The following is an 11479-nucleotide window of genomic DNA, read 5'->3' as shown; positions in this document are numbered from 1 at the left end:
AAGGCATCATTGTATGATCACATCATACATGCTTATAGACACATTAACATGCCTACCAGTTCATAAACTAATGCAGTAGTTAGCATACTAAAAGATTGATTTTCTTGCACCTTACCGCTGAGTTTAAAATATGTCATCAGAGGTTCTGGAGAGATGTCTCAGAGGTTCAGGGCACTGGCTGCTCTTTTGGAAGACCCAGGTTTGATCCCCAGCACCCACATAGAGACTCATAACTGTCTATAACTCCAGGTATCTGACACCGTTTTCTGGCCTCTGAGGAAACTGTATGCATGTGCCACACAGACATGCACTCAAGGTGAAAAAAATCCATACACATAAAATAATAAGTAATAACAATAGTGATACATTTTTTAATGCTGTTAAATTTATTGTACATGACCAGCCATCATGACCAGAGAAAACAGTGGATGAGAAGAACCAAATGCCAAGAGGTGGTCATTATCAATAAAACTGGCAGTCATACTTTTTCTTGGTGATATTGCTGTAGCATACATTAGCAAAACCAGTCTTGTTCCCATTTTTAGACCCGTTTCTTTGACATAAATTAACTCATTTCCTGTAGGCTGAAGCATGGGCCGGATGGTAGAATTTCTGCTGGTCTTTGAATTCTTTCAGTGTTCTGATAGCAGGCTTGAGTATGGCAGTGGAAGAGGCGTTTGTAGATCCAGGTCCCACCAGCCACTGCTTCTATGCAGGAACCACAGCTCATTTCTTTAGCTAGGTTTGGCCTCAAAAAAAGAGGGTGTGCTTGGCTGGCTGGCTGACTCCAGTTTGTAACCATTTTCATTATATTGGGTCTCATATTTACTGACTATTGCAAACGTGGATATGTGCACCTCAGGGGTGTAGTTCTTATTCTCGGGGCACCCTTTGTCCAAGTGCTGGTTTGAAGTTTTCATTGCTTATTCTCTGTGCCCTTTGGCATTACCTAATGATTTCCTGACTCTGGCCACTGTTTGAGAAGTCAGCGTCAGAAGTCGGGTTTCACCAAGATATTTTCTTGTCCTTTCCAGCACAAAGCTCTAGAAACAAAGGCAGGGTTATCACATGTCCCCAAGAGCTGCCTGGGAAAAGCAAGAGCTACAGTTATCAGTATTAGAGCCTTTCTGAAATATGCTTTTGTCCCCGTGTTCACTGCATTCAATCACATCAACAAGTGTTGGCTAAGTGTTGAGCGCGGTTTCCTGTGGGATTGTGTAAGGCTCTGCAGGACAATAAATGCTTTGGGGGCACTGAGTCGTACAGCCATTTCTGACCCAACAGCCAGAAAAAAATGTGACACAATTCACTGCTGCTGGAGAGAGAACAGCCCGAGGTTGAGTTCTTGCAGGAGCAGCTTCACCGTGGTGGACCCCAGGGAGACAGAACTAGCCCAAATGGTGCGTTTAAGTGGCCTGCGACTACGCGGGATCATATCTTACAGAATAGGTTCAGACACAGATGTTGTGGGGCCTGGAGGTTTTAAATTTTGAAAAGCCCATCTCAGGGGGAAAATAACTCACAAAATTATGAATACAGAGGTGTTGGGCTGCCCCTGGCCCTTGAAAGGGAGCTTGTAATTTGGGGACCAGAGGCTTAAATTGCTACAGTTTCACTGTGAATTCTTCACCTTGCTCAAACTCTCACTGAGAGTCTGTCTGATTGGGTGCCTAGCACAGCCAGCTGGATGTAGCTTTGTGCTTTCCTCTGCTGATTTTCTCCACACGCTTTTTTCTGTATTGCCCTGGCAATGACATTTCTCATTGTCTCTATAACTGCTCGCAAAACAAACAAACGAACAGCAACAAAAATAAAAACAAGAGCTTTTAGATGTACCTTCCTTTCTTTATCTTTTTATCATGCTTTTTCAGCTACATATGTTTGGTTTTCTGTTCCTGAACTCTCCGTAAACCAGAAATCAAGAATGTTCATGATGGAAAGAGAGATGTGGGAGACAAATGGTACATTTGGTTCCCACGGACATAGAATTAGAGTTCTTGCTAGCTCAGATGATTTCACTGGACTTTAAAAAAACTACTGCAAATAAATCGTGGTTTGTGTCAGTTCTCAAGAGTCACCAGAGTCAGCTGTGCTCTTTACGTTTTTTAATTTACTCTTTGATAAGTTTACACACGGATGAAAAATATTTTTCATCAAGTGTTTATTTAGTTCAGCTCCTGTTTCCTCTCGCTCCCTTGGAATCTGCTCTTCCTCTGAACACTTCTCCTTTCTACTGTGTTTTTACCTACTGTGTTTACTCAAGGTTGCTTGTATGAGTGTGGGTACGGGGTTCTTTACTAGAGCAGTTTATTAGTGAAGAGTATGCTTTCTAAGCAGCTGCAGGAGGTAATCATGCTATCTATCGGTCCATAAACCACCCTTAGAGTCACTTTCAAGTATGTGTTTGGATAAGTATTTATGGTGGTACAGATACACTATCCAGAGGGGCTGATACAACCTCATTTGAAGGTTAACTAGTCCCCAAGAGAGCTGACAACAAACTTAAGGAACAGGTGCTTGTTGACTTGAGACTACATAAAGAACATGGAGGTGGGATATGAGAGAGGAAAAATTATCTTTGAGGCACACATCATTGTCTTCTGTCTTCTGACTTCACTGTGGTCTATTTATCAATGTAACCATAGTGTGGCCTGTCAAAGCCTCATCTCCTGTGGTGCTGGGCAGGACACTGCCATTTTCTCATGACTTCTCAAAACCCTTCAAGACAGTTATTGTTTTTACTCCATTTACAGATGAGGAAGCTGAGGCTTAGCAGGATTAGGTAATATGTCAGGTTGCAGAGAGACAGAGAAAGATTTGAACCTATCCATATGTGATACCAATCCACATCTAAAGTGCAATAGATGCTAAGCCAATGCTAGCTGATATATTTACCACTTTTTACTTTTCTGATGAATATGCCCGGGGGGGTGCGGAGGAAGGCCAAAAGGAAGAGGTTGCTCAAAATAAGAAAAGGTGGCTTAGAAATCCTCTAGAAGGCACAGAAGGCGAATCTTATGTGCAAAGCCAATGATCTCCCACAGAAGTAGCACTGGAATTTTCTCTTGGTGAGAATAAAGTTTGCCTTGTTTTCATAAGCTTATCTCAGAGCAGTCAACGTTTGGTCTTCCAAAATGCTAAGGATGTGAGTGTTGACATTAGTTTTTCTGTCTATCTTGTGCCAAGATCAACTGTAACTCTCTGACCTGCACAGTATCGTGTGAAATAGGGACTTGTTGGGTCTACAGAGCTGAAAGCCAGCACCAGAAGCTTTGTTCAGCCACTGTGCCTGATTCTGAATTGTACTTCTTGTTCTTGCTTAAAGCTTACCCTTGTATTATGTTCAGTTGTTTATCAGAAGAATAAACAGGGCCAACTTTGGGTAAATATTTGACTATTTAAGTTGTCGCAGGAGTCTCTAATTTCTTTTTCAGACTCCTGCCCAATCTTCATTTGGAGTACCTCCTTTCTCCTGACTAGTTTCCTGCATATCCAATACACTTATCACTTTAATATTTTAACACCAATCGATCAAAATCTATAGCTAAATGACATGTAAAAGAAGACAATAAAACAAGAAAAGGGTAAGAAAGTGCTGCCTCAGCTCTCCCTTTTAAAGAACAAAGCCTTAAAAACCATCTTGTCAGGGAAGAGGTTTCTGATGTCAGCTATTGACTGGGCCCATTTAAATGCATCTCATCTCCTGTCTCCAGCTCCCACCTTCTTCGCTACCTGTCATTTACTCCCACTTTTAAGGCTGCATGTTTTTAGCACCATTCAAAATATGCATTATAATTCACCTATAGTGTCTGTGTTTCTGGAGCCAGGGATAAAATACAGGGCCTTGTACATGACTGACAAGCATTCTTTACTTTCGTGCTGTACCCTACGCATGCCTAGAGTTTTACTATCTAACACTGTATTGAGGCATCCTGCTGAATGATTATTTCCAAGTCACATCTTTCTGAGAGTTCCCTTGTAAAGGTTCCTTGCACAGGTCATATTAGACCCATATTTATACCTAGTTCCCTCAGCAGTGTGCCTTAAGGTGGAAGTAGTTTTGGTTGAACATAGAGATCACTCTCATATTTGAGTCTCTCTGCATTTCTCTCTCTGCCTCTCTACCTCTCTGTCTGTCTCTCTCTGTGTGTCTCTCTATCTCTCTTTCTCTCTGTCTGTGTGTGTGTGTGTGTGTGTGTGTGTGTGTGTCTGTGTGTGTCGGTGTGTGTCTGTGTCTGTGTGTTTCCCTCTCTTTGATACAGGATCTCACTGTGTAGTCTTAATTGGTCTGGACCTCAGAATGTAGACCAGTCTGGCTTTGAATTCATAAAGACCCTCTTGCCTCTGCTTCCTGAGTACTGGGATTAAAGGCATGTGCCACCATGCCCAGTTATTTCTGAGTATGTCCGGTGCCATAGTATGAACTCATCTAAGGCAAGACAGCCGAAGCTACTCCCTGGGCTATTAGATCACTGCTTTGTAATTTTAGCAAAGTTGCTTTAGGATGTTAGGGTTCAGTATATCATTAGTAAAAAGTTGCTCCAAGCTTTTACACTCTATGGCTGCTTTCTTGTGTTTAGGTTAGAGTCTTCTCAGGTTTAGATCACACAGTGGCTGTGTTGTTTTCTGTCACTGGTATCTTGGTCAAGAATGTGGACTTTAGAGCTGAGTGACCAGAATTCAAATACCAACTCCAACACACTAGCAGTGTGACTTGGTGTTCTATATAGTTCTGAAAATGATCTACAATAGCTGTACTTTCAGTTTCAAATGAGTGTTGGTTTCTTTCCTTTGTTTGTTGTTTTGTTTTTGTTTTTCAAAACAGGGTTTCTCTGTGTAGTCTTGGCTGTCCTGAAACTCACTTTATAGACCAGACTGGCCTCAAACTCACAGAGATCTGCTTACCTCTGTCTGATGAGTGCTAGGATTAAAAGGCTTACAACATCTTGCAAAAACTGACTGAAGTTTCTGATTGAGGCTCTCTTGTCAGTGAACTTCTGGCTTCCCAATTCACACTGCAGGCATTTTTATGCCCTGAGATAAACAATAGTAACCGCTGTTGGAAATGGTTGATCTTTTAGCTATTCTGGAAGACATTAGATTTTTGTGGAGTTTGTTTGTTTGTTTGTTTGTTTGTTTGTTTAGGGGTGAGGTATTCGAGGCAGAGTTTTTCTGTGTAGCCTTGACCATCCTGGAACTTACTCTGTAGACCAGGCTGGCCTTAATTAAACTCACAGAAATCCACCTGCCTTTGCCTCCTGAATGCTGGGATTAAAGGCATGCATCACCACTGTCCAGACAAGCTGATTTTTTAAATACTTTTCATTGCTTGCAGTTTTTTTTCTTCTTTCTGTTACAGAGCCCAGGGAGGGAGCGGTCTGATTCAGGGCAGGGAGTTTGGAGGATACTTGGCAAAAATATGCTTGACTATGAGACAGGAGGTCAACTGTCTCTCAGAATCCATGTTTAATAAGCTTAAACAGCACCTGTTAAATTACCGATATAATATAAATTACAACTGGGCAATTGTTTTTCTATTGTAAATATAACAAATGTATAAATCCTAATAGGATTTCATGTTTTCATATTTTACTTTTTTTTCCCCTTTGGGGACTGGAGAGATGGTTCAACAGTTAAGAAAGTATCCTATACTGATCTTGCAGAGAAACTGAGCTTGATTTCCAGCATCTACATTGGACACTCACAATTGCCTGCAACTCCAGCTTCAGGGGGATCTTACAATGGCACCTATACTCACATGTGCATATGTATGCAAGCACGAGCGCGTGTGCACACACACACGCGCACACACACACACTTTTTAAGATAAAACAATATCGTTTTTCCTTTTCAGGCTGTTTATAGTAAAATGAATGGGTTCTGTTAAGTTCTCACATCTCACACTTTTTGAAATCATGATTTGGTGCCCATAGCATGCCAGGTTTTTCATTTAACTGGCTTCATGCAAGAGGGCTATGACAGATCACATTGTATGAATCGGGTCAGTAAAACTTAGAATAAGAAAGGGGCCTGCCTTGTCCAGGTGTCTCAGCTACTTCAAACTCTTCAGGTGCTTCAACATACTGCTCCACAAACAGCCTTACATATTAGTCCTGAAACCCATCTTACATATGCTTGTTGTCACTCAGGGTCATGGAAAGGTAACTGTTATTTCAGTTACTCAGTGTCAGACACCCTGCCAACTGAAGGTCAAGCATCTCAGGGAGAACTGACACATTGCCCTTATTCTCAAAAGATCATTTCCTTGTGAATCTTAAATAACCATGGTGATTATGAGTCATACCAATACAACATGTAGCTTTTATATATGTGATTAGTAGCATGATAGTTGCTACTTTCACTGTATTGATTTCTGCCAGGGTTGGTTTTGCCTCCCCTGTGCGTAGTTTAATATCTTTATGGAAATAGTCAGCATGGATTATTTGGTAAGCAAATTGATGGTTCTAGTCTATGTGGGTGTTATTATGAGAGTCCAGTCACATCCCACCCATTCCTGTATGGAAATAGATTCTCGTTTAATACAAACTGGGTTTCATGTGACAGTGTACTGTGAAAGGGGCTTCATTTACTCTTACCTTCTGCAGGGTCTTCCTTCTGCTAATAGTGAGCAGATCAGACCTTGTGGGTCATTAAACAGGCATGTGAATCAACAGGGGTGCCAGATGTCCCTTTAGCTGCTATCATAATAAGAAGGAGGAGATGTCACATTTCTAAAAATGAATCCTTATGGAGTATCACTTCCTGTAGCAAGAGGGACCACAGAAGTGCTTTCATTTTGGACCTCTATTTGGCTGTAAAGAGGAAGGAAATCATGACACGTGCAGAATCAAACCAGAGATCATTTGATTCCATGAAATAAGACAGACTCAGAAGAAAAATACCACATTTCTCTTACATGCAAAAATCTATAACTTTCTCTGTACATGTATGTATAAATGTTCATGTATATGTAGGACATGAGAATAGAAGGGAGACTATAAAAGAAGAGGAGGAGGTCCAAAGGAAGCGGGGAACAAAGAGAACTGCAGTATATGTGCAGGAAAGCAAGAAGAGGTAGCATTTAGGGGAGGGTAGTTGGGTACAAAAAAAAGGATAAATGTGTGAAATGACATCATAAAACTCTTTAAGAACAGTTTTGAGGGTTTGGGGGGAGTTGCTGTTGTTTTTATTTGTTTGTTTGTTTGGTTGGTGGTTTTTGGTTTTGGTTTTTTTTTTTTTTTTGAGACAGGGTTTCTCTGTGTAGTCCTGGCTGTCCTGGAACTCACTTTGTAGACAAAGCTGGCCTTGAACTCAGAGATTCGCCTGCCTTTGCCTCCAATGCACTAAGATTAAAAGTCTGAGCCACCACAGCCGATGAATTTATTTTATTTTTAATCATATGTGACTGCAGTGCCAACAAGAGCATGCTCATCAGACACCTCTGGAACGAGAGAAGGCCACAGAGGGGAAGGAAGCAGGTAGACAGAGAAGGGAAGGGCCAAAACTGGACAGAAGCCATGAGAGTTTGTTAGACTATGGCAAAAGTGTGACTCGTCAGGATGGGATACTTCAAGTCTGTAAACATATCTAAGAGTCTACCTTAGAGAGTGGAGCCTTGAAGACCTGGCCCCTGTGAAGCAAATTTCAGAGACACAAATGCTTGGTACACAAGAATCACACATCACAGCATGTGAGCCCACCTTAATGACACTAAGCATGCATGCCTACATATCTGAAAAGAAAAATAATCTAGGGATATACTCATCTTTTTCTTAGGCCTGCTTGAGTTCTGTATTGTGACTAAGCAAGTATTATGTGTTTTTAAGTGAAAGAAAGCAATCACAAAGGGCAGAATTAACTGAACAATGACGCTAAAATTTGACAAGTTATACCTTGTCTGGAGCAGAAGTCTTGTAAACTCTTAGAAATTTATTGTAGAATGTCATTGAAGGCCTCAGAGCTCCCCTTTCTACTTCATACTCTTCCTTCTAGTATATGGAGGATTTCACAATTCTTCTTAATCCTTCTGTATCATTTCCTCCAGATCCATCTATAATGTGAAGTACATAAAAGCTCAATAAAGATCACGGTATACAATCATTGTGCGGTGCTGGGAAAGACTGCCTCTTACCCTGGACATGAAGCCCCGCTTGTTTAAAACACTGCACTGATCAGATTTGCTAAGTTCATAGATGGCTTTGATAAATATTGTTTTAGCTGCTCATGTACGAGAAAATTGGCAAGAACTTTTAATGTTTTTTAATGTAGAAAACAAATATGACATAAAAGTGCCTTGCAACTATGCCTCCCTAGTGTACCTACTACCCCGTCTTATCACCGTGTCCCATGTTACGCTCACAAAAGAATTGGTCCCCCCTTTTAAAAATTCATAAAACAATATCCAGAGCCAAAAGTATGCAATATTTTCTTCTATTTAATGAATAGAAATGCCTGTGATCTGCCTGTAAATCAAGCAATGCTCTTGAGAATAGTTTCAATAGTCATAGTCTTCCGACCTATGTACATAACTGTAAAGAGGTGCTTTTCTTAATCCCCACTTTAGATTCTGTGGTCTATATCAGGAGGAGTGACTAATGCTGATTTATTGAGTGCCAGCCTGTGTTTCTCAGTCTCCCTATCTGTCTACTACCTGCTGTGGTAGGTTCTTCATATTCCTGGGCTAATAGGAAGGGCTGGCTAGTGACTGGCTGGGTTTGCTTCCGTGCGTGCACCTGCTTCTGTGCTAAGGGAACAATGTCTGTGCTGGTGCTTCCTGATCAAGAGTGTGAATAGGATGCAAATATCTTCTCTTTTAAGGCATGTCCCTAGCATAGTCAGGGAGAACATGAGAAATGGTGCCTCAGAGCAGGAACGTACTGCTTCCAGCTTGAGAGTTAAAGTTATTATGTAGACTTCAGCTCCACAGAGTCTAAGGTAAGTAAACTTAATTATCTTGAGACCATCAAAGACAGATTAGAACTACCGGGCACTTAATTGCTAATAATGGCATACTCTCACAAAGCTAAGAACATGAAGTCTATCTCTGTGGCCCATGGATTAACAGGACTACTTTTCTTTGTCAGATCTGATACCAGACTAAAACTGTCTGTTTTAGTAGAAAGAGGGAGTTGACACACGTTTTTTTCTCCCTAAATACCTTCAGTTTTAATGTTCTCCATAATTTGTGAATGTGCTCACTCCACTGCTCCTTTGCATCTCTTTTGACATTTTCGTCATCTTTTCTCCCATCTTCTTCCTGTGATTTACTCTTGATATTGTCAAACATATCTTCATCTTTCGTGTCAGAAGACCCAGTTCTGATCCTGGGTACTAAATGTCCCTCACGATGATACCGATGGTTTGTGGTGATTTGGATAATCCGCTGAAACCACTGGCCACAGGCATGGAAGGAAATCCAGTTATCAGTTACTTGATAGATGGAGTGCTGTTTAAAAGATTTTACTATCCCCTATTCAATTCAATAAGTGTGCATAGAGTGTTTCAACAGTGGAGACCATTCAGTTGGGAAGATGGTGCAAACATGTTAACTGTACAATACAGAGTGGGACATGTGTCAGGGAAGAAGTAATATGCTGTAGAAAAGCTGTATACCTGCAAAACTCAGAACAAAGACAGAAGGAAACTAGGTGGGATTCGTGGCCTATTCTATAATCCTAATTCAGCCTTAGATTTAGAAGTCAGCATCTTTATTCTTCCTGGACCTAGCTAGATACTGCAATAATTTCAACTCTTTTCTTTAGGACGACACTATGGATAGTAAATCCATTCTGGAAGAACTGCTTCTCAAAAGGTCACAGCAAAAGAAGAAAATGTCACCAAATAATTACAAGGAGCGGCTTTTTGTTCTAACCAAAGCAAGCCTTTCCTACTATGAATACGACAAAATGGTAAGGTTCTCCTTCCTTGTTTTGTGCTAGTTATTATTCTTCCAACGTCTCTTCAAAGTCCTTGATTATAATGAAAGAACACCAGCATTCTTAGCTAAGAGGAAAGATCAGCTTGTATTAACATATTACACTGCCTCACTTTAATGATGTATCAAGAGAAAGGATGGGAAACTACTTGTCCATTTCATTAAGACCAATCATAACATGACTTTAACAGTAATTCTCAGGTAAAGTAATTTGTGTTTCCTGAAAGACATTGGACAATGATTAGAGATATGACAGCTGTCACAACTCATTCTGGGGACCAATAGACAAGCCCTATGAGCATCTGGTGGACAGACACTGAGGATACTACTAAAATACTCTATAGCTCACAGGTCACACTTCACACCAAAAAGCTATCCATCCTCAAATGTTAATAACAGTGCTGATGGTGAGCAATGCTGCCATAAAACAGTAGTGGAAATAACAACATCTCTGTGTAGTTAAGAACTTGAGCATAGGGGGAAAACCAAACCACCATTAAAAAACAACTTGAAGTGAAGATACTTCATGGTATTAAACCTTGATTTCACGATTAACCACTTGGCAGGGGATTTCAATAAATATTACACAATTCTCAAATAAGATTGTTAACTATCACTCAGATACTTGCCTTTGGAGAAGCATGTGGGCATGTGTTCAGAGTTCAGAAATGTGATTGCGAAAGCCATAGAGCAACAGAACATGTGTCTCTGTTGACTTCCACATCCATTAGTCCCCCTCCAGACGGTAACTTTAGCTGTGTACTTTTCCCTGCTCACCATGACACGCCAACCTGATATAGCTTCTGGTTTGCTTTTTTAATTCAGAAAAGAGGAAGCAGGAAAGGATCAATAGAAATTAAGAAAATCAGATGTGTGGAAAAAGTCAACCTTGAGGAACAGACACCTGTGGAGAGGCAATACCCATTTCAGGTAAACGGGGGAACATCTGTTTAATATTTTCTATTCTTAGCTCACTGTGCCCAGGAAAATAACCATATTGCAAAAATAACCCCTTGAGACATTGATAATGTTTGGAATAGCCCCACGTGTGTGCTGGCAGTCTATCATAGCCCTCCTGGCCAATCTGCTTCTCTCAAAGGGAGGGGAAGCTGGATGAGGGTGTAAGCTACCTGCTTACACTGTAAGCCTGACCTGCTTCGGGTCTACCCATCTCTTTTATGAAACGCTGTGGGGTGTCTCTCTTCTCTTGGGTAACAGCAAGTAGGAAGCTATGCAGGATTAAATACCAACCCTGCCCCATGTGTCTCCAAGGAGATGGCAAAATAGACTGTCATAATACAGGGAGAGTGAGTGTTAAGATAGAGGTTGATGTAATACATTCTTTGCTCCTCACTCTAATGTGTCAGGAAAATGTTCTGTTGGAGTTCACACTTGGGTTGGGAAGGACCAAAGGACTTTAGCTAGCAGAGATGGAGGAGATAGCACAATGCAGGAAATAGCAAGTGCCGAGGCACTGGAGGCTAAAATACCAGAAGTAAAGAGACCAGCCTAGAGAAGCAGGTGGTGCTGTGCTACAAAGGACTC

At 41.0% G+C, this 11479-nt stretch overlaps 1 protein-coding gene across 1 annotated transcript in view; it reads left to right on the top strand.

The window, feature by feature from the left end:
• The first annotated feature begins 1295 nt into the window (after window positions 1-1295).
• The window catches only part of Bmx (BMX non-receptor tyrosine kinase), a 62870-nt gene continuing 52686 nt past the window's right edge, over window positions 1296-11479 (top strand). The window contains exons 1-3 of the mRNA XM_028761929.1: window positions 1296-1400; window positions 9762-9908; window positions 10760-10864. Coding sequence (XP_028617762.1) covers window positions 1398-1400; window positions 9762-9908; window positions 10760-10864 — 255 coding nt within the window. The 5' untranslated portion in view covers window positions 1296-1397. The remainder of the gene's footprint in view (window positions 1401-9761; window positions 9909-10759; window positions 10865-11479) is intronic.

Source organism: Grammomys surdaster, unplaced genomic scaffold (assembly GCF_004785775.1).
Source record: "Grammomys surdaster isolate TR1022 unplaced genomic scaffold, NIH_TR_1.0 131, whole genome shotgun sequence".
Taxonomy (NCBI): domain Eukaryota; kingdom Metazoa; phylum Chordata; class Mammalia; order Rodentia; family Muridae; genus Grammomys; species Grammomys surdaster.
The sequence above is the reverse complement of the archived record's forward strand: the minus strand, read 5'-3'. Positions and strand labels throughout refer to the sequence as shown.